The following is a 23,710-nucleotide window of genomic DNA, read 5'->3' as shown; positions in this document are numbered from 1 at the left end:
GAAGGTCTTCCTTTGCAGGGTGGTGGCTTTATGGGTTTTTTTGTTGTTTTTTTAAACATACACTCATTAATCCCAGGATAACGAGGACTTTTCCTGCCTGTGGATTATCACTATTCAGTTCAAGGAGACACAGATAATTGTTCACGAGCAGATGCATCTCTACAGTCTACGAAAGGAGCCTCAGCCCCACTGATGGGGGAGGCGGTGGGTCCCCAGGAGTGGGGCAGTCACCCCGTGTCTGTGCAACTCGGCTCCCATCCTAACGCCCACCCCTCTGTCCCCAGCCCAGCCGCTCTCCCAGCCACTGCAACCCTGCCATCCCCAGCATGTTTTCCTGCAACCCCCCCACCGGAGCAGCCCCTTTGCCTGTCCCCAACCCGCACAGCTTGGGGACGAGCTGGGACCCCCACGGGGGGTCAGGGAAGGGACCCCCTGGCTCACAGTGGCCACGCTGCTGTTAGCTTTATTTTTTAATCAAGTCACGAGAGAGGGCGGACGCTGTTCAAAATAAATCATCAACCACAACGGCAATAAAGACATTGGGGCGGCCTCAGCTCGGACTTAGCAAGCACGGGACCAACAGCGGAGCCACCACCGCCCCATGGCTGACGGGGTGACAGAGCAGCTCCTGTGACAAGCCTGGACGCTGCAGGTTGTCACCGAGGAAATGGTGACGTGGTTGTGCCAGGAGAGGAAAGACAGCTGTGGGCACAGCCAGCCAGGCCAGCTGTACATCCCCGGACCACTGGGAAAACCCGACAAGGGTTGCAGTGGTACTTTGGATACCTGCCCCAGGGAAAAGCATCCCTCCTCGCTGGGGGCTGCATCTCCCCTTTCCAGCCTTTTCCAGCCCCCGAGGCCAAGGGTAAAAGGGGAAAGAGAATCTGTGCATGTCTCCCCCACGCAGGGTGTCAGCACAGCTCTTCTGCAAAGACTGAGAAATGTGGGGATGGCGCCAGAGCATCTCCGCAGCGCCCCCGAACCTCACACCGCTGCCCGCACCCCGCGCGCCAGCACAGCCAGCCCCGCAGGCGGGATCCCAGGAGCTTCTCCAAGCCCACCCGCCCGGATCCCGTGCAACCAAAACCCATCTCTGCTCCTGCACAGAGGATCTGGCTTTTCCTCTGCACCAGCCAGCGCCAGGCAGGATCCGGCCGCGCAGGAGCACCGGTCACCGCGTCCACACCGGGGTCCCTCCGGCCCCCGCACGCTCACGGCACAGCGATGCTCTCCCTTTCTTCTCCGGGAGGATTAGACACACTCCTTTTCCCTCATTGCTTTTCAAAAGAGGGGCTTTTTATCACTGCTGATCCCTGGGGGAAATCTCTCTCTCCCTCTCATGCTTTCATAGCTTGGAAAGGAAGTTTTCCTTCATCTCAATCTCTCTGCTGACAGGTGGCGTGAGCGGGACGGACAGACAGAGCAGCTCCAGGGGTCCCTGCTTGCACCCCAGCATCGTCCCGACGGCGCCGGGGGTCCCCAACCACCTCCCCGCGCCACGGGCGGCATCACCAGAACGCCGAGCCCCGGAGAACGCCCAGGCAAAACCCCAGCTTAGTTATTTCGAAAGCCACGTCGCCGTTGTGAAATCCCAGCTTGTAAAAACCCCGGCAGAACAAAAGCAGCAAACCCTGCTCAAGGCAGCTACAGGTGCTCTGCCCTTGCCTACCTGCTCCCTATTCTCTGGAGGCTGCAATTACATTTTCCAGTGTTACTTAAATGGATTTTTTTTTTTTTTAATTTTTTTTTTCCCCCCGCTCTTCCTGACTGCTGTGGAACAGATCAAGCCAAAGAGAGGAAACCAACGCTTGGGAGCTGGCAAAGGTTTAGACACGCACAGCTATTTTAATGGACCACTTGCATGCAGAAAGCTAAAAACACGCCTAACTGCGCGGGATCGCGGCACGATCAGCTCCGCGGCCAAATGAGTCAAGCCAGTGATCCCTGAAGTGCTGTCAAAAACTCTAAGTACCCAGAAATCATGCTGTTTTTTCACCCTTCGAGCTCTCTTCATTACCAAAATCAGGGCTGGGGTTTGTCACAGCGGCAGACCGTGTGGGTTTTTTTTAATTGTCAACCATACTGCAACTTTTTATTTTTAGGCATCCCTTTAAAACTATAGAGGAAATCATCCAAAAGAAGTTTGTTCAAACGGCCTGTCAGTTTGAGGAAGTGAAATTAAAGCAGAAAAAGAAAAAGCCCTGAATCCTAATAAATCACACATCCACACACAGAAAATTGGAGAAATCCGGGCATGTCTCCAAAGCCAAGTAAATGGATGATAAACAAAACAAACCTAGCTCTGCCCGCTAATAAAGGCTTCCACAGCGGGAATTTCTCACCCGGGAATCACTTCCACTGAGGGCACCGCTCGTGCCCCAGGGACTGCCAGGGATGTCATCCCACGCTAAGCTGGGCTTAACGGGCACAAATCCTGGACTGCCCCTGCTTGCACTGATTTCCTCCCTGCAAAGCCCTGGTCCTTTTGAGGAGCACACACTGTCCCTGTCCCCACTGCAGACGGATCAATCCCCCGTGACCCAGAGAGGGCGGCTGTTTGGTTTTGCTAGAGTGACGGGCAAGCCTCGATCTTCCCGGCTCGAGCCCTGGGCCGGTGAGCGGGTCTGCAGACCCACCCAGAGCAAACAAGACTCACAATTTACTGGAAAAAAAAAAAAAATTTTAAAAAGGCAAAACAAAAGCAAGGGAAAGGACAAGAGGAATAAGGATGAAGATGCTGAAATAACCCCCTCCAGGCACTCAGGTGCCTGATGCATGAGGCAAAACCAGAATACAGGGCAGAAAAAAAAAAAAAAAAGCAGCAGCCAAGTCTGCTTTTAAGCTTCAGATGGAGGTTCCCATTGATATGGATGCTGCAGAGCGATGCCCACCCCCTCGCCCGCAAACAGGGTTCATCTTTTCAGGCCACGCAGCAGGAGGGAGAGCGCGGGGAGGAGGGCAGGGACACCGAGAGGTGTCCCCAGGACAGCCCAGTGACCCTGCTGCAGACTCTACTGCCCAAAGCTGCATTTTGGAGGGCCCACAGCACACGGCACAGCTGGCCCGAGGGTATGACAGCAAAGCCAGCGGAGCGGTGGGGACGTGCAGTGACAACCCCATCACCCGCCGGCACGGCCACAAGTGAACCCCCACCGCGGGGACCCTCTCCCCAATTCCCTCTCTGTTTTCCAGCGGAGATCGCCACGAAACAGTTAAAGGTTTCTAAGCTGGGCTCTCCTGAGGACGCCAGTTAAAAGTCCACTGGGCATTTTCTCATTGTGGACTTTAGCCCCGGAGCGCGGGTGCGATAAGGCAGACGGAGGTGCCAGCTCGCCACGGGACCCGCTGCCACGGCGGCAGGACGAGGTGCCACCAAGGCAGACAGCCCCGGCCCCACACAGGACAGAAAACTGCAGAACCGGCCTCAGAGCAGGATTTTGGGTTTTGGCAGCTTGAGGTTACGTGGAATATTTGCAAAGCGAGGAGCAGCGGCGTGCCATCGTGTTTCTGCCAGAGGAGCTAACCCACCTCCTGTGACAATTTGGCTTCCCCCAGGGAGCTGTTTCATCCACCTCGAGCTCATACCAGGCACAAATTCCCCCCCCGAGCCCCAAGATTTCTGTCCCCATTGGTCCCAAGGGAGATGCGAGCACTGCCCTCCCTGCTGCGAACAGACACCCAGCTTTCCTTGCCGAGGTTGTCTGCAAATCCTCTTTCACCAGGACTCTACATACCATTTTTTAAAAGCTGGGTGATGTAACCAACCAGTATTTATTATGCTGAAAACATCCCAAAGCTCCATCTCTTCCAGCTCCCAAGCACACTGTGTACTCTTAATAAAATAATTGCAATGATGAATAGGTCCTTATAATATTCCTCTTCTGCAGCTACTGACAGGGCCAAGAGCTGGGATGGAAAGTCCTTCTCCTAATGCTCCTTCAAGGTACATTCGGATTTTACCTCTCCACAGCAAAAGGCACAGTGAATATTTGGAAAAGGTGTCAGTCCTACCTTAAGCCATCCCACCACGCAGAGACGGGAACAAGATCCCTCTCCCCCAGCCCAGCCACACCATCCTCTTCATAATAAAGTCAGCAAATCACCCCAAGTCAATCTCAGTCCTTAGTTAAGCTGATGTGATCTTGAACCCGTTGGATGAAATCAATACCAAGCTGCTGATCCCACCAGCACGTGGGGGGTCCGCGCCAGCCACAGCCCCCAGAGGCTCCTCTGCCAAAGGGTCACCCCCGACCCCCAGCGTGGGGACAAGGAGCATTGGGAGGCTCATTTCCTCTGGTTTTGATATAAAACTGCAGATTTAATCATTCGCTTGCAAGCCCTCGTGTGCTCATGATTGCCCCACTGACAATTACAGGTGTAGGCCAATGTACTGAGTTGGGGTTTTTTTTTGGTAGAGTCACTTCTACCTTGTTAATTCATAAAGATGCGTCCAATTACGGAGCACGTGGGCTTTGCCTTCCCTTCCCATGCAAAGCAAGCCTTTATTCCCAGGCTCTCTGGGCACCTTCCCCAGCACAGAGCTTCTGCTCCCAAAGATTTGCAACCAAGCCACCAGGACCCGGCAAGGAAGAGCGTTACCCTGTCACCCAGCTGGGAGCCAAGGGACAACTGGACCTTACACAAGGACGCCTGGGCAAGCGGTGGCAGAGAGGGACCCGGGATCAGCCCTCAGCCCGACTGCAGCTCGGGGGACCCAGCGCCCGGCCCTGCGCGGGGGAGAACCGGCAGGACCGGCTGCTCCTGCCCCGCGGGCACCTCCCGCCCCCGGCACCACCGGCCCCACGCTCGCCCCTTCCCCCCGGCAAGGACCCCGACCCACACCCCGACCAGCACGGGCATTTTTCTGCCCTGACACACGCTCTCCTCCCTCCAAAGGGCTGGTTTGGGCTCCCAACATTTCGAGCAGGACTGGGAGCAGCCCTCTGCTCTCGGGGATGAGTTTGGGTCATAGCCTGGGGCTCACCTGCTCGTGCATCCCCAAAAAGAGTTTTTGGGCTCCCCCGACACCAGAGCACCGCTGAGCTACACCCGGCTGCAGCCCCGGGGTGGGCTGAACCCCAGGGCAGCGCCCGGGAGCAAATGCCACCGCTCCGAGAAAGAGTCCTGGGAGGATGCTCGGCTCATCTCCGCACCTCCTGTGCTGTCACGGGGTTTTGGGAAGGTGCACGGAGAGAAGGAGCCTCCCCCATTTGCGTAGGTGGGGGCTTTAGATGGGAACGGTGCTGTTATCTGCCACCCAGGGCTTGCTGCAAGAAATCCCTGCCCTGCAACATTGCCTGCACACACCTAGAGGCTGTGAAACCTCGCTGGAGAAGCCAGACGTGGTTTTCTGTGCCCGCCCAGCCTCGGCTCCCATGGCATCGCACCCGGCCGAGCTGCCCGTGGGGAGCGGCACCGAACGCCCCTCGGCAATCACGGCGCAGGCGGAAAAACAACAAAGATGAGAAAACCGAGCACCCAAGCTAAACAAACCCCGCGGTGACCGATGGCCTCTGATTTCCACCGCCTAAACCTGCCCCACAGGTGGGACACGAAGAGGGAGCGACTTGCCGTAAGGGAACTGCTTTTTTTTCCCCTCCTCGAGAGAGAGGAGGGTGAAACCCCCAGGCAGAGCTGTACCGGAGCTGCAATGCAAAGCCCCCGATGCTGCAGGACACGGCAGCACTGCTACCAAAATACAACTCGAAACCTAGGCAAAAAATTCTAACGAACTAAATCTGTGCCTGCCAACCCCATGAGCAGCAGAGAAACCTGCTGGCAGGGTGTAATTCGGTGCTGCCTTGCCGTGTATCTCAGCAGCAAGTCCCTGCACAGCATCGGCCCCCCTGCCCATCTGGGATTCCTGCTCCCAGCAAGCCCCAGCTCTGAACCGCTGTTTAGATAAAGTCTCTGACATTTGCAAACAATAGGTATCAGCTGGCCGGGGGCCAGGCTATCTCTGGCAGGGATCACAGCTAAGCCTTCCTAAGTGCTTAAATGAGGGGCCTGAAGGTAATTGTCCCAGGAGCCTTAACTCTTCCCAGAGCCACCTCTGATGTCCGGTCCCGGCTGAGGAGCACGGGGCAGCCTCACCAGCAGAAAACCAGCCCAGGGAGGAAGGCAGTGAGGATGATGTGGAATTTAGGGCTGCAGCACAGCTTCCAGCACCGGTTATCACATGCTGCCCTCCCCGAGCTCCATCCCACACAAACGGCCAAGTGCTCCCCCAGAGCTGCCCAGGCATCCTATAAATACCAGCACAGACGCCTGGGGAGAGCGCACTGCAAAGCACAAAGTATTAACACGGCGGCTGGCACGGCTTGCTCACAACGTGCCCATCCAGCAGACCGTAATTTGCTTAGGGGTGCAGAAAGTTTTGGCTTCAGCAGGTTTATCCTGACAGGAAGGGAGCCTGGGTGGCCTGTGTAGGTACAGGAAACCCCTTTCCATCACGCACATCACTCCGCTTCCTCTGGATTTCTTTAACCTTTCACTCTCGCCCTGATTTATGCCTTCGCGCTGATTTTTTGCATGCGCGCACTTCCCTGCTCTCTGCCCCGCTGCCGTGGCTCCGCACCAGCAAAAATGCTGGCAGGGCCTTGGCATCCATCTGCCTGGAGTCAGAGCAATCTCTGCAGGGAAACCTCCTCCTCCGCCTCCCTCCAGAGCTGGATTTTCGCAGGCAGCGAGGAGAGGAACGCGCCCATGTCCCACGCTGCCAGGCTCGGCGCCGCGCTGCGCGCCGGGGCTGTGCAGCCAACACGCGGCTCCCGGCCACCCGTGGGATCCGCGCTGGTCTGCGCGCGACGGGGACGCAGCAGGAAAAGCACTGGAGCGGCTAATCTGGGACCTCAGGGAGACGTCCCAGCAAAGGAAAAATCAGAGACTGAGGTTTTGCTGCAAAGGCTGTGAGCCCCAGGCTCCAGCGCAGCCAGCCCAGCAGCGCAAAGGATGGACTCAATTTTCCTTACAGGGAGAGAGAAAGGATCCACCACCAGCTCAGCCCCGAGCCCTCTGAACAATTCTTCAGGTTCCAAATTTGGGGCGTTTTTAAACTGCAGCCAGAAAAATATGGAGGGTGGGAGCGGTACCACCAGCCATCACCAGGGAGGAGGGATGCGGGGACACAGCCAATGCACCCACCTGGGGGTTCCAAACCTGCTCTCATGTCTTAAAGCTCCATGCAACAGCCCATCCTTACAGCTGCTGAGGAAAAAAGAGAAAAGCGCAAAGCAAGAGCAAGCCAGGAAAGCATCTTGTCCAATTTGCACGGGAGGTGGCAGGTCACCCCCAGGAGCCACCTGCTTGCCGCACCCCCCCAAGCCCAAGGGAAATGAAGTCGCAAAGGTTATCATTTTGGTGTTTGGCTGAGCATAAAAATCCTGCCCTGAAAACAAAAAAAGCGAAAAAGGGGATGGGGGGAAGAGAGGGGAGGTGATGCACATCACGACGGCCCCAAAAACACGGGAGAGGGTGTGCAGGCGCTCATGCCACACTAACACTCCATTTCAGCAGAGTTTCCTGAGAAAATAAATGCAAAGTCTGTTATAAAAGTTTATCTGCGTGTGCGCAAAGGAGCGAATGCGCCTGACTATGGTATAGAGATGTCATTATTTTCATGCATCTGCCTTACCCAATTTTATTTAGTTGCTTTCTGCACCATTTCATGCTCATTCTGCTGCTGAGCTAGACAATTGCTTTATAACTCTAGGGTGCAATTTCACTGTCTGTGAGCCACACGCACGCACACGGGGTCTGTGCTGGGATGGAGCAGGGAGCTGCACCTCCCTCCCCACCCTGATGTTCGGGAGCTTGCACTGAAATGGGTTTTCTTAATAAATAAATAATTTTTTTTTTTAAAAAAAGAGAAAATTAAATTAAAATGCTAAGCGACCATCTCTAATGTATCATCATTCAAGGAGCGCATGGTGGGGAGCAGACTCAGAAAGCAACGGCTCCCCATTAAGAACGGGGAGGATGAACTGGAGGGCAATTTGCTCTCTCACGCTAAGTGAATGTGGAGAGACAGAGCCCGGCAGGCTGGAGGGCAGAGGCGCGGTGAATCACGCTGGATTTTTATGATCAATTGAAAGTCACACTTGAACAAGTGCAGGTCAAAAGGGAGGGCTGGCCACGCAGGCGCGGAGCTCTGAGAAGACGCTTTTCAACTTGCTCAAGTTGCCCGGTCCCTCGCAGGGACCCCTGCTTGTACTCCTGGGTACCCCACCGAGCACCCCCAGGCTGCAGCAGCCCCACGGGTGTGGGTCAGGGCGGCTGGGGGGGGTCTCCAGAAGCAGCCACAACACTGATGCGAAGCACCGCGGGGCCGTGCATCTCCCCACCACGGCACGAGCATCTCCGGCACAACCCGCCGTGGACACACCGTTATCTGCTCACTGGTGCGAGAGGCCACGGCTCCTCCACGCGGCTCTTCCTCGGCTTCCCCAGCCTGATAAACCCACTCATCTTACCCAAACAGGGCAGCAAAAAGACAAGGTGGGGGCAGACAGGGAGTCCAGCATGGATGGTCAATGGGAAAAGGGCATCTCTCTTCTATTTTTCCCTATTTTGCAAGAGCCGCCACCTGCGCACACATCCTCGGGGTGCAGGGCAGGGATGCTGCAGCACTGCCAAGGTGCCGTCACCCACCTCTCACCTCTCAGGGGTGGCCGAAACACCTTCCCCAGCTCGATGCAACGTCCCCAGCTCTGCGCCTGCACCTCCCTGCTCTATGCTCCTTCATGCCTTTGCCATCACTCACCATCTCACCGGCTCAGATCAAACCTCCTCGGTTGCACCCCGTGCCAACCCCGGCTCCCCGCTTTGTTGCTTTGGCATCTCCGGGCAGATCTCGGCACCCGCTCTCCCGCGCTTCTCCTTCCGCTCTTGCTTCACCCCGGCCGTTGCCTCATTTTGACTCCGTAATAATGGGCATGTAGGAGACGCGCTGCCCACAACAAAATTGTCTCGCAGCAGCCCAGAGAGTTCACAGGAAAAAAAAAAATATACAAACCCCCACAAGCACTTACTCGTCAGCCCAAAATGGAAAAACAATAATCAAATGTTTCTGTCTTCGCGCCCAGCGCTGCACAGCCAGCTGAGACGAGACGGGACATCCCTCCCTAATCCGCTCCTGGCAGCCCCAGCACGAAGGATTTGCTCCAGGAGCCGAGGGGCTGTAAAACTCGGGGGGTTCCAGGGCTGCCCTCAGCTCCCCCTCCCCTTATTTTTTCCTTTTTTTTTTTTTTAAAAAAGTCTGTAAAAGCTAAAGAAAGCCAAAACTCCACAAAAGAGGAGACCATGAAAAGTAACAACCAGATGGGAATCCCATTACCATTTTATTGGTCACAAATACCAGCATTGCACCTTTTATCTCTTTTCCCCGCAGTGCTCTCACATCCGACGCAAGCTGGGGAAAGGGTTACGGCTCAGACGAGACCCAAACCCAAACACAGCAGCGACCTCCACTCAGGGCCCACCAAAACCATGAGATTAATCCAAAAAATAATTTAAAAAAAGATTGAAATGAGGAGCAACACCCATGGAACCATCTGCCACTACAGCAGAAAGCAGATGCGACCCCTGCTCCCAGTGCTCAATAAAACAAATATTTAAGGAGTTTCTCCCTCGTCTTCTGGCTTGGGAGCACCTGGTTTACACACAAACCCCATTTCTTTGCTCCAAGGCCAAAAAGGACTTGGGGTTTTTTCTTGGCTACCAGGAGCTGGGACCCTCCAAAGCCACCGGGAGCCCCGCGGAGCTCAGATCCCAGCCGGATTTGATCCGCGGGGCTGGAAGCCGCCGTCCCAGCCGAGGTTTCACAACCGCCCCGACGCCCTCGCTCCGGGCTCCGTTCCCAGCTCCGCCGGCACGGAGACGCACCCGCGTGCCTCAGTTTCCCACCCCGCATCTGTCTCATCGGGGCAGACCGTGAGTTTCCAAGGCAAGATCCATCCCCTCTTGATGTGCCGTAGCAGGAGCTGGCGCAAACAGGGCTGGGATCAGAATCACCGCCCCGAGGTGCAACCTTGAAACTTTTATTGTAGATCACAATAAAAGAGAAAGAAAAAAAAAAAAAAAAAGAAACACCACACTCAAGCATTTTATGCTTATGAGTGGTCTGTTTGAACAGGATTATTTTTTAACTCCACGTTAAACAAAAATTCAAAGGAGTGGAGCTGCATTTGGGCTTAATTTGAACCCTTTCTTCCCTTTCTTGCAAGGGAATTGTTCCCTGTTTATCTCAGAAAACACCCTCCATTTTGAAATGCTCTGTCTTCTCTAAATAAAAACTCAGGTTGTTTCCCTGACTTTTCTTTGCTTTGCATTTTCTAAGCAAAACGTTGACAGAAAAGGCAAGTTCTCACAGTCAGTTTCCATCTCAACAATAGAGCATTTTCCCAGGCTAAATTGCTTCTGTCTGAAAAAATCTTCTAGCAGTTTGAGCTGGCTGGCATGTGTGGGGATCCTTCTGTAGGGTTTTTTAAATCCTTATTTGCAATATTATTTCGTCTGCTTTGCGCTGCCTTGATGTTGGAGCAGCCTTTGGAGAGACACAAGCGCTCCTCCCTCCTCCCCGTCCTCCCTCCAGGCACACGCTTCCCTTTGAGGAGGAGGAGAGGGGAGAAATAAAATAAAAGACAAGCAAAGAGGAAAATGTCAGAAAGCTGCTTTTTGTGTGCGTGTCAAAGCGTTCAAAGTTATTCCAGAGTCTAGCCTTTAAATGTAATAAAATACAGCAACTCCTGACAAAATCAATTAAAATAAAACCACCCAGACTGCCCTCCCTGCCTCGATTGCTTTGGAGCTAGACTGACTTTGAGAGCCCACCTGGGCCTTTTAGGAAGCAATTATGGAATTGCTGGGTTGGATCCTGCACCAGCCAAGCATCCCTGCACCGCACGAGCCGAGCATCCCTGCACCGCACTGGCCGAGCACCCCTGCACCGCACCGGCCGAGCACCCCTGCATCCCTGCACCGCACTGGCCGAGCACCCCTGCACCGCACCGGCCGAGCATCCCTGCATCCCTGCAGCGCACTGGCCGAGCATCCCTGCACCGCACCGGCCGAGCATCCCTGCAGCGCACTGGCCGAGCATCCCTGCATCCCTGCACCGCACCAGCCGAGCATCCCTGCATCCCTGCACCGCACCGGCTGAGCATCCCTGCACCGCACCAGCCAAGGGAGGAGAGACCCACATCCTTCACCCACGAAGGGATGTGATGATGGGGAGACACACTGGGGATCGGAGCCAGAGAACAAGATTAATTAGAGCCCAATTAGGTTACCGAGCTCGCAGGAAAGTTCCTTGTAATACCCAGCTCTGGTTTGAGGTGTCCGCGGCTTTGGCAGCCCAGCTCAGCAGAGAGGAGCCCGGCCGGGGGGCAGGGACCCCCTGAGCATCCCCGCTCCATCGCCACCACCCCTGGTCGAGCCCCTCGCCAAGGGCCACCGCCTCTTGCTGTCTCACCGCCTCCCACAGCAGGGTAACAGGATATTTATAGCAAGAATGATTCGGTGATTTCAGGCAGCCGAGAGCCTCGGGGGAATACCCTGCTCACACATGGTCCCCCCAGAAAGACACTGGGGTGCTCATCGGAACGAGCACCCCGTGCAAGAGGCAGGACCAAAGCACATCCCAAAGCCTCTGCCCCACGGCATCCACAGTTTGTTTTCCTAGCCATCTTGAAAAAAACAAAAATAATTTAAAAAAAAAAAAAAAAAAAAAATCAGCTGCGTGGCCGGGCTCTGGTACATGGGAATCCATCTCTGCTCCCAGAAAACAATACTCCAACAAAAAGGTTTTTAACCCATTTCTTAATAAATATTTTCACCTTCAAGATGTGGTGGGACGAAGCCAGGGTGTATTTTCCAGCGAAATGTTTTGATTCCCCCCTTGATTTTTTTTTCAACAGGAGCAAAATGCCAATAATAATATTTGCAATGAATAACTAAAATTCTGTGGCTTTCTCCCCCGCTCTCTTTTAAATAAATAAAATGCCCTAAATACGAGAAACACAAACGCTCTCTCCAACACAGCAGGACAACATGGAGTAAACTCAGGGACCCTCAGAGGATTTATTTAACCAGATTCTGAAAAAGGCAAAAATTCCTTCCCAGCTTGTTTTGCATATGTCAATTGGGAGAGGTCAAGCCCTACACTCTGCTTTAGCAAGAGAGACCAGGATATGATTATCTTTTACTCCTACGTAGCCCCTCTCTGGTGCGGCACCGGCCGCCCCACGGAGCCGCTCAGCATCTTCCAGATGTGGGGCAGAGGATCCTCCTTCCTCGCAGGGATGCTCAGACAAGCCGTGACACTATCTGCACCTTTCAGAATTTTTCCTCCCTATGGATTTTCATATCGGCTGGAAATTTCTGAAGCTAAAAGAAGAAGAATTGAGGTCTCAACGCAGACGCGAGCTCCCACCAATGTGCGTTGGGTTTTGTGCAGCATCTCCCGACGGCAAGGCCAGGGGACACGGGATGAAGATGCCTCACGGATGCTCACGCTCCCACGCTCTCTTCCACCCCACGTTCTGGGTTGCTCCCCCGCCGAGTTGGACACGAGGGGTTGTTTTGCTGTTTTTCTCGGAGGTGTTCCATGCACAGCCAGTTCTCACCCCACATCCTGAGCAGCTGCAGCCGCCCCTGGCACGGCTGCACGGCTGGGAAGATGGACTCGCAGAGGTTGCAACCCGGTGAACTGACCTCTGGGAGGGAAGCACCAGCCTCGGACACCCATTAACTGTTTCTTCCCCCCACACGAAGCTGAGCCTCGAGGGAGCGCTCCCTGAGCTCACCGTCCCCTTTTTGCTCCCAGGAGCTACCACCTTCTTGGAAGAATGGGCAAAGAAGAAAATGAAGCAATAAAGGGATTGCAACGGTCAGAGCTTTGGGAACGAGCAGCTACTCAAAGAACTAAGTTTGCACATCAGTCCCCAACTTGGCTTCGTGCAAAGCCTGACCTCAGCACGTGCACCCCACCAGGCTGGAGATGCGAATCCCCCCAGCCTCAGAAAGCACTTGCGTGATGGCTTTTTCTTGATTTTCTTCCTCCTGAAGACTCAGCGCAGCACAGCCCCCACCCAGAGGAACAAAAGCAAGAAACCCCCACTCATTCCAAACCTAGCGAAGGGAGATCTGTAGCCCCAGATAGCATCTGCTGGACCCCGAGGTTCACAAACCTCACCCAGCGCTGCGGTGGTACCCACGCTCTGCTTGCAGGCAGAGATGGGGCAGATGTGAACAGCCCCACGGCCCGCAGACCCCGCAATCAGGCTGCAGGTCTTCCCGCGATCGGGACAAGCAGACAGAGCCGCAGGATGACGGTGTCCGGCCCAGGAGATGCCCGGGGACGTGCTGTCCTCTCAAGGAGCCTCTGCCTGGCATCTGCCAGCAGCTCCCGAGACGAGCAAGAAAATGAGATACTACTATTAAAAGTGCCCAGCGCTGGCCACACTTCCACCCATGACATCAGCGGGGTTATCCGAGTCTAACCACGGGCAGGACTTGGCCAGAAACCTCCACTGGGTTATGCTTTTTAGACCCAACTGAGCTGAGATTTTGATGGGGCCACATAGGCATGGAGCCTGACTTTGGCCCCCAGTTGCTGCTGTTGCTCAGTTCGGGCCCATACTGGTGTGCAGGCAAACAAACTCTGCAAGCTTGGCTATTTTTTTCCCCTCGGCTTGCAAAGACCAGCTCCCAACCATGACATGGGATAGGGCTGGCAAAAGACTCTGGCACTCTGCAAAGTCGGGTCCCAGGTCCAAAAAGCACCGAGGCCCCATGGCCCCACGAGCTCCGCTCTGGTTTCACTGGGAAGGTCTCTGTTCACACTCCTCAAGGATCACATCGCTTTTACAAACTGCTGACATGCTTTTAGGTTCAACCCGCCTTCCCTGCTCAGAGCAGGACCAAGATCTCCCCCTCCAAAACCTTCAGAACCCACTGCCCTTACAACCAAAGCTGATTTTTCCAGCAATCAGTGACCAAAGGCCAGTGGATAAAGTTTAGGAGTCGCTTCTGCAGGAGCACAACACCCAGCAGACGCAGACCCAGACCACACACCCTAAAAGCAGCTGAATTTTCTCCTAAACCAGCGATGTGAAGTTATAACCCTCCCCGGCACTGCTGTCCTGGGGCGGCCGCCTTGTTTTTCCTCTGGATGCTCCCGGTGAGCTGCACAGCATGTTGCAAGACCCACCCTCTCCCTGCCATACGCACCCATACATTTATAAATGAGCAGATAAATCAGTTGTTTTTCATTTGCACCAGCGTGAAAATCCTTACCCGAGCCAGCAGCAAGGTGACACACACTCCCCCTCCCCTCCTCTGTCAAAGTCAACATGACTAATAACACATTATTTAGCATCTACAGCTTAAGAGCTCAGGTCTGAAAGAAAATCTAAGTATATTCCTAGGGGCCTGATCCTGCCCATATCATCAGAGACTGTCTTCCACAAGAGCATCACCTGAAATGTAAATCCCACAACAGCCACCCCTAAGATTAAACCACTTTTCCGTGGCAAGAGATTGACACTTTCTGCCTCGGTGGGTGTGTTTGCGATGATCCCTGACACCTGCATTCAAACCCAGGAGCGCGTTTGACTCTAAAGCTGGACCCGCTCCCGAGGGAAACGCTGCAGGTGAGATGTTTTTAGCCCCAGCAGCAACCCCGGGCAAACCAACAGCAGCATCTCCCACCTCACAGCCGAAACAACGAGGGGCACTGTAAAACCACGATTCTGAGGGAAGGCAGATGCCAGTTGAAGACCTGCCAGCCCAAAGGGCTCTCCCTGCCCAAGCCCCCAGACCACAGCAGTCCCAAAACACTCCAAGGGGCCAGGGCCAGCTGGGGACCTTGTGATAGTGTTTATATCTATTCTGCTCTTAGAAAGGAACAACTAATATCACAATTATTGAAAAAAAATGCACACACACACACAAAAACACAAACAAACAAAAAAAACCCTGAAATTAAACACACCACCACAAGCTAGGAGAGGTTGTGCACAGATTTAAAGCCCAGGGAAGTGGATGTTCTCACTGGCCACGGGCTTGCTCGGCCAGAGGCTGGAAGTCCCCGCGTCACCATGCTGAGCAGTGGCAGAGACGGCAGGATTTGTCCCTCTTCCCCCTCGCCTGGACTTGGCGCCGGGCTACTTCACTAAAAACTTTTCTTCCCTCCACCCTGAACACCGAGCTCTGCAATATCGCTTCTCCTGAAACCAAGACGCGAGGAGGCATTCGCCCTTGCAAGCCAGGACTTGACTCAGTCACCCAAACCATGGCAAACTCCAGCTGGAAATGGGTTTTAAAATGTAACTAAAAAGGAGGGGGGGTAAAAAAAAAAAGCAGAAGGGTCCCAACTGTGCCGGGTTCTGGGAGCTGCCAGCGAGGGATGATGCGGGCACAGCACGGGGGTCTCCACGGGTGCTCCGCACCCCCCTGCGCACCCATATGCCGGCGAGGAGAGAGAAAAAAAATAATTAAAAAAAAAAATTTAAAAAAAGAAAAAAAAAAAAAGAGAAAGAAACGCAAGAGGGGGGAGCAAAGGCTGCGAGCTGCCAAGCCCTCTCGCAGAACTGGCCCCAAGCGGGGAGGGGGCTCTGCCGGCCGAGCCCGGGTGCCCGCTGCCCCGTTTGAAAATACCGCTTGCGCCGCCGGCCGCTCGCCCGGCCCGGGACCCGCCGCCCCCTCCCCCGGCTGCGCCTCGCACAAAAAAAATAAAGGAAAAAAAAAAAACAAACCAAAAAAATAAGAACTCAAATAAGGCGGCCGGAGCGGGGGCCACGGGGCAGGCCCGCCCGGCACTTTCCCCGGCGCTGACACCGACTCTCCCCGCGGGGCCGCCCGCCCTCCCCGGGGAAGGGGCGCAGCGCATCCCCCCCGGAGCGAGCGGCTGGAAGGGGAAGCGGAGGGGGCAGGTCGGGAGCCTATTTTATTTGATTTAACCACCTTTCTCTCTCCCTCGCCTCCCCCCCCCACCTCGCCCCGCCGTAGGAACGGAGAATCTTTTTCGGAACAAAACTCACCCAGTGGCAGGAAGTGTTTGGTGTCCATAGCTGGTGCTTAACTCATGCCAAGGGGCTTGCTGGTGATCGGCGGCGAAAAAACACACACACACACGCAGGGCGCGCAGAGGGGAGGAGAGCGAAATCAAAGCGAAAGGGGGAGAGGGAGGGGGGAAGGGGGCGGAAAAAAAAAAAATTAAAAAAAAGCCCAAGGGGCGGAGGAGGAGGAGGGAGAGGAGGAGGAGGAGGAGGCGGGGAAGGCTGCAGCCCCGCACCGGCGGCCCCGCGCAGCGCCGGGCGCGCAGACGAGGCCGCGGAGTTGTTGCAAACTCCCAACAATGTAACTCCGCCGCTCGGCTGCGCTGGGCGCGATCGGCTCCGCGCCGGGGCCCGCGCAAGGGGGGAGCGAGCGCCGCGACCGCCCCGCAGCGACCGCCCGCCCCGCCGCGCAGCGCCGCCCCGCGCCCGGCCCGCCGGGGAAAATAACAACCCGGTTATTTTTAACCCATGGGGAAAGGAGAAGAAAAAAATAAAATAATTTTTTTTTTTTTTTTTTTTTCCAAGGGGTGCGGAGCGCTGCCGGGGGGGGATGGGCTCTCCGAGTGATGCTGAGCAACCTCAGCTGTCCCCAGCCTCGCAGCAGCCAGCAAGACCCCCCAGTGTTGTTCGCTGTCCCCGGGCTGTGTCACACGGCAGCCCATCGTTCAAAGCCGCGATTTATTTCATTTTCCCCATAAATGAGGCACAACAAATAACTCTCTGTGCGTGTGCGGTTCGCCTGCAAACTCTCACCTCCTCAGCACTGCGGGTGCCACCCCCCCAGCATCACTGGCTGCTTCCCAGGGCCCTGGCCTCCCCCTCCCCAGCATGCCTGCGGGTTTAATAAATGATACTCAGCCTTGTAAGAATGTGTATTAGCGACTTGATGGACCAAAGCGACTCTACTATGCATGAAGCATATTAAACATCTTATCGACCCTCACTCTTGATGGCCATAACGTGCATAGCAAACAGGCTTGGTCCACGGCCGTGGCTGCTTATACACAGTGGGGAGTGACAGGGTCACGCAGGAGCCCTGGGATGACACCAGGGACAACTGCTGGGGGTCTCTGCTGGCACAGGTAACTCCCAACGCAGAGCCCAGCTCTCCTGCAGTGAGTGGGGTTGGGAGAAATTCAGGGGAAGCTGGAAGTGCCCAGAGCACCCATCGCTGTCCTGCTTTACACCACACACATGGGAGAAGCTGCCACCACCAACCATCATCTCGCTGTGTGGCACATCCAGCCGTGGAGTGCTTCCGAGCCTCTTATCTGCCACGATTTATTCTTTAACTGGCAAAGTCTCTCATGTCATAAATATTAGCAATCTAGCACCTCCTCCTATAAAAATGATGCCTCTTATCTATCTTTCATTGCCATATCCCCGTCTATCACCTGCAGGCACTTATCACTCTATCTCACGCATGTCACTGCAATATCTAAAGCCACACAGGAGACGCCCCGGAAAGGCCCTAAAACTTGATTTCTCTTATAACTCTTGCCTGCTGTTCTGTGGGTGTCTGCCAGGGGACAGACCCTGCCATTCCTCCTAGGTGGTTAGATGAGGGGTACGCAGCTGGGAACCCTGCGGGATCCTGGTACAGACCAGGCACAGCAAGAAATGCATTGCAGCTCGTCAGCTTTAATCATCACAAGAAGAAAACGACCAAGAGGACGCATCTTGCGTCAGGCAAGAGGCTGCAAACTAATGCTCATACCGAGTTGCAGAAGTTAAAACAAAATAAAACATCTTGGATCCTTTTTATCCTCTGCTCCTGTAATTTCAGCATGTCCAAACAGATTTTGGTGTGTGTTTATAACTGGTAACTTCATTTGCTCCCGGCCTGGGACCTTAAATGCCAAGTTTCATCTCCACGTCAGTTTTTATGGCTGAGTTACATTAACTTCTGGGAGAGAAGGGCAAAAAAAAATACATAAGGATATGAAAGAAAGTTGGAGGTTGTTAGAAAAAGCAGGTTCAAAGTCTCCGAGAGTAGGTCGGCGGGGCAAAAATCCTAGATCTCCTGCATACCTGCATACAAACCCTGACAGCAAAAAGGTAGAAATCAGTTTCTTTAAAGCTCATCTGATAAAGGAAAACACATCTGGGGGCAACACTCCTCCGTGCCCCGCCGGGGCAGATCCAGGCTCCCACCTGCCTGTACCACACAAATGCGATTTGAGTCATCGGTGCCATAACAGCCCACGCTGTGTGGGCCCGTTCGGCTTTGAGCGCGGCCACCAGACAGCGCAAACGACCGATCCCAACGCCCAGCACCCGTGGGGACCTGGCCCCAAACCTCAGGATGCCAAAGCCCACGTAGGTCAATGGCTCCGGCAGATACCAGGGCTATCAGACCCACAGCTGAAAAATCCACCTCTGTAGACTCTAACAGATGAAATTACCATAACTAGGACATTTCACACTCCTCTCCCATCAAGCTGTTTAGAGCAAATTAAATTTCTCCCTAACCAGCCTGTAACAGTTCATGTTAGATGTGGATCTAAATGTTAATTGCAGTGACAATAACAGGTCTGATCCTGCAGTCCTTATTTGGGTAAAACCTCCCACAGAAGCCAAAGGAATTTTGCCCCAGAGAAGACAGCTGGATGTGGTCCCATATTTCCAGTCTCTTGAAGATGCCAGAAGGTAGCAAGGATATTTCTCTGATGTTACAAAGCTTTTCTTTCCCTTCCCCGCCCCCCACCTCCCCTCAATTCTTTAATGCACTATTAATTTAATAAGCTCTACCAGGCTGCCTAATGCTGTGCTCAACTTCAGCTTTGCACTTCCCAGCTAAGGACTTAAATCATCATGGGGGGTGACTGGGAGGATGTTAAGATAATTTTTGCAGGTCATTGGCTTGTACATCTGCTTGATGCAGGGACGCTTGAAGGTCCTACACTGTCTGGGAGAGCTGTCTTGTGAAACGCCGAGTGGCTCTTATTCTCTCTGCCCTTGGGTAATGCAAATAACCTTTAGCCCTGGATCCTAGAGAAGTCAGCCTTATACAATAGGATAATTTGGGGTCCGCCTGTCCTGATCTGAACAGCTTTCAGTCCCGTCACTCAATTCCAGCTGAATTTGAGAGAAATACTATGTTCATTCACATGTAAGAGTCGATTAGGCAAAGGCTTCTCCCTCCATCCCCACACTCCCACTCTTGCCTCCACGTGTGCTCAAGACATTTGGGGGAAAAGGTGCATGGGGGCATCAGCAGGAGGTTGGCACCGAGTTGCTTTGGGGTGTTGAGACCTGAGACTGCATTCAGAATCAGGCACCTGGGCCCAATAAGGAGATTTGGAAATTATAGCTTTTGGTTTTTTTCCTAAGCGATTCCAGCTTATCTTGTCCATAACCCAGAATTATCTGATGGGACAAAAGCAAAACCTGCTGTGCCTCCCCTACTGTTTCACACCCTCCGGTTAGAAAAACACATCTATTTCCCTCCCTGGCTGCATTTTATTACAGATTAAAGAAATAATAAATACAAAGGCTGAGTGAGAAAGAACAGGAGAAGCTCAGGGGCCACGTCTGGGCTCCGTCTCCCCAGCACAGTGAGGGGCAAGGCTGCGATGCGGGGGCCAGGACTACCCTGATGGAGGGGACAGGGTGGCTGTGGCCACCAGCCTGGCACTCACAGCCAGAGAGTTCCCCTCTGAGAATGTGGTGTGTGATGCGGGCAATCTGGTTGCAGATGTGAGCTGAAAACTAAAGGCATTTGGAGAAAAACACCTTCCGCTCATGCACACTTTGTGGGACTTTCCCAGGCTTGTCCTCAGCTCCATCAAGCTGCTCTCCCCAAAGTCACTGCAGGTTCCAGAACCTTGAACCCTTTGGATGCCGTAGGACCTGGATCTGTATTACCCATCTCCTCCAAGAGACTTACAGCCTGCTGAAATGTCTGTGCACTGTAGAACTTTCTGCCTGGGATACCTGTACTTCAGGTCTTTGGGACAGGACCTGCCTCTTGTTCTTTGAGGTCAGATGAGCTCACATGTTGCTTTTCTGCACAGGATCAACCAGGCGCCCTTGAAACTAAGGTACACAGCAGGACTTTGGGGGGCAGGTCAGAGGCATCACACAGGAACCTTGCGGTCCAAAAGTGGAGGTAGTCCCAAAGCAGAGTGTTGCCAGGATCAATCAGGGTCTGTCAGGCACATCCAAACCATCCTTGCAAACCCAAACAGCTGCAGATAGCGGACCCCCGCTCTTCAGGGGGACACTACATACACACCAACAAAAACTCTAAAAGGCAAGACATTTCTCTAAGTGCTGGAAATCAAAACTGCTTTGGTTTTTTTCTCCAGCAGCATTTAACAGGCTGATGATGTTTGCTTATGAAGTGAAATGCACGTGATTTATTTGATCTGCTAGAGCTGGAGAGCCAGATTCCCACACCAAGGACAGGCAGAGACTCTGCATTCTCCCCTCTTTTGGAGACTGCTCAGATAAAATAATGTATTGCATAGTCAGAAGTACTGTGCTGCACTTTCAGCTGCTTCAGCACCGGACATTAAATGCTTATTAGAGACCTCCTAACTTCCAAGTCATAAAGCTGCATTTGTTCTTGTCTGTCTCTGCATATGGAACAAGTCTTAAAGTTTTCAAGCAGTTAAAACAGGTTTAGGGAAGAGGTCTCATGGCACCTGGGCTCATGTCTGGATGTAGCTTAAATAATCCTAGGCGAGGTTTCTTCCTCTCTTGTGCTTTGCTGGTGGATTTGGTTTAGCACGTCTCACCTGGTTTGCAGGGACAGCAGTTTAATTATCTGCTTTGTAAAAAGACTTTGTAAATGGAAAGTCTAGTTCTGCCTTTTGTGACACCTGGAGATCTCTTTATTTCTTCTCATCACCCAGACCAGGGCTTGACTGCCAAGGAAGCCAGCAAAGAAAGCATTAAGGGATGGAAGGTGAAATGCAGTGCGTGAACTATGAGATTCACAGCTCTTTGGGGACAGCACATGGAGCATCACCCATCCAGCAAGTGGGACACAAGCCAAATCCTCACCTGATGTGAACCAGCAGCACACTGACCCAGTCAGTGGCTGGGCACCGTCTGAGGCTCATGCTGCTCTGCTGGAAGGGGCTTGTGCCTCAACTGCTGATCAGCCTCATGGCAGAGAAACACCCCGATTTACACCAGGGCTTGAGGATGCGACCCAGTCACTTACCAGAGCCTCCTCCGCTGGCCTTCTCCCAGTCCCTGCATACAAAACACTTTGCAAATGAAGTGTGAAGATAATATGCTTTATCATAGGCATTTATTACTGAGGATTGTTGTATAAATCTCCCTCCATTCACATACATATACATAAGGTGTATATAAATATGCAGTATCTGGCAGTACCCAGAGCCTTTTTGACGATGTCAATGTAGCCCCCATAAAGATAGCGGGAAATGATTCATAATGTTTATATGACAGACATGATATGAACTGTAATAGCCTGTTGGGATCGAGAATATCCATAGGTCTCTGTCAGCCGCAAATGTGATTTAAATATTATATATGTGGCAACTGTAGCATTAGTAATATGATAGCTGTTATTGATAGTGGTCATAAAATGCAGTAGTTTTGCACTGAAGAATGTGAAAAATAATCTAGTGGTTTTCCTAATGGTCTTTCCAGCAATGCACTGAAAGGAAGCGTACTTTCAATGCCTCCTTTTTTCAACGCCTCCTCCTCTCCTCCCCCCTCCCCAATTTACCATCACATTCTATCAGATTACTGCCAGGGCCATATTTTACTCTGCCGATGTCAGGTTGTGGCATCTCATCCTCCTGGGGCTGTCTGGGAGCTGGGGGGTCCCTGCAGAGCCCCGAGGCTGTCGGTGATGCTGCTGGGAGGATGCACATGATGGGAAGGTTGTGCTGCCGGTACTTTTTCCGGCTGTGCAGAGCAGGAGGAAAAGGGCTCAGAGGAGAAGCTGGTGCCACGCTGGGTGTGAAGGTGGGATGTTTATCCAGGAGCTGGGCAATGGCAAAAGGTCCTCAGCCATCGTAAAGCAGCACAGCCCTATAGAAACAATACAGCTACGCTGGTTTATGCTTGCTAGGATTCCCAAGGAGGGCTCTGGCACTCAGAAGTGGGAGTTGGGGCACCTGAATCCTCTTTCCTACATTGGTCTTCTGTGCCCAAAGCCTGTCCCAGCCAGGGTCTCTTGGAGGGCTGCAGCATCACTCCCTTCCCTGCACCAATTCACAGCAGGAGATAAACCCATCTTTGACCTTTTATGTGCACCAGCAAGGGCCTACTTGAACAAGAGCTCAGAAAAGCCAGGAGTGCTGTGGGTGACACAACTGACCCCGAGTTATTTGCTACTTGGCCATCACACACCTCCACAAAAGGCCAGTGGCTTTGCACTGCAGCAAAAGGCTCCTTAGGGCACAGCACAGAGGTTGGTGGGAGCTGAGAGACAACAAAACCAACCCCACATCTGAGCAAAGACCACATCCTTCCATCACCACCAAAGATGCAAAGGTCCCCTTCCCTCCTGACCACCAGCCTGCTGTCATCTCCCTCATCTCTGTCCCAACATTTTCCAAAAGCAAACGAAAGGGGAAAAACAATCCACGTTGAAACAGTGGTTGCCACAGTCATTAATTACAACAACTCCTGGTTTTCCTCCATTAGTAGAACCAAGCAAGGATGAGACTTGCCTGAGTGAAGATCCCTCAGACGTGATCAGTCCTGGTGCCACCCAGAAGGGTCTGCAGGGGGTTCAGGAGCACAGATCCCACCCAGCACCAATAACATCAATCCAGCATCACTAACCCAGGGCCCGGGGAGCTGCTTTTAAAGGCAGCCGCCTAACTGGGATCAGGTGTTGCATAAAGAACTCAGGAGCTGATTTGGAATATGCTGCACCTGCTTGTGTCAAGGGACAGGAGCAGCCTCAGAGGCAGGTATCAAGATGGTAGTTAAATCCTTTCACATCACAGAGAATAAATCAAGGAAATTATATATACTCCAGACAAACCAGACTGCAGGGCAAAGTGTTGATCAGATCCCTTGTGTGTAGCCTTAAAAAATAAATTAATTAGAGTTGTATTAGTGGGTCTTTGCAGAGGAACCCACCTGTGCTCTCATCTCCGGCTCTGATAAGGGATCTCCTTGCTTGAAATGCTGGTGAAGGGGCAAAGCTGTGCTGCAGGCTGCCCTGTCACACCGCTGTCTTAAGGGATTTCATTCCCCAGGATTACATTTTAATATTTGAAAGCAAACAGGACACACACATTTCAATTTAATCCAAAGCACCAGATTCTTGGTGGACAGAACTGGGCCTGGGGAAGAGAGAAGCAGTTTCTGCACAAATGAGTGAAAGAACTTGGAGTAAGGATGGGGTACAGACTAATTTTCCCCAAAAAAGTAGAGGGGAATGGGGTCTGCAAGTCACCCTCTCCATCAACACTGGAGCAGTAGCCGCCTGTCCTGGCCTCCCCTCCCAGCTGATCTCCTCCCGTACATTTGTAACTTTGACAATACAGTACATTTTATAAAAGAAAGCAAATGTGTATTTGAAAGTAAGGGTCTAGGTGTAATCTAATGACAGTTTTCTACATCATTTGCATCGCAAGAGATCTGACCTTCTTCTTCCTTGCCCCAGCGTGAGCCAGGCATTGCTGTTTCTGCTGTCGTTTACATGAACATAA

At 53.1% G+C, this 23,710-nt stretch overlaps 1 protein-coding gene across 1 annotated transcript in view; it reads right to left on the bottom strand.

Annotated features, from left to right (window-relative positions):
- The window catches only part of RXRA (retinoid X receptor alpha), a 106,194-nt gene extending 89,824 nt beyond the window's left edge, over positions 1-16,370 (bottom strand). Inside the window, exon 1 of the mRNA XM_065648561.1 lies at positions 16,041-16,370. Coding sequence (XP_065504633.1) covers positions 16,041-16,068 — 28 coding nt within the window. The 5' untranslated portion in view covers positions 16,069-16,370. The remainder of the gene's footprint in view (positions 1-16,040) is intronic.
- Between the last annotated feature and the right edge of the window lie 7,340 nt (positions 16,371-23,710).

This window comes from Caloenas nicobarica, chromosome 19 (assembly GCF_036013445.1).
Source record: "Caloenas nicobarica isolate bCalNic1 chromosome 19, bCalNic1.hap1, whole genome shotgun sequence".
Classification (NCBI taxonomy): Eukaryota; Metazoa; Chordata; class Aves; order Columbiformes; family Columbidae; genus Caloenas; species Caloenas nicobarica.
Note: the sequence above shows the minus strand (reverse complement) of the source record. Positions and strands in the feature narration are given on the sequence as shown.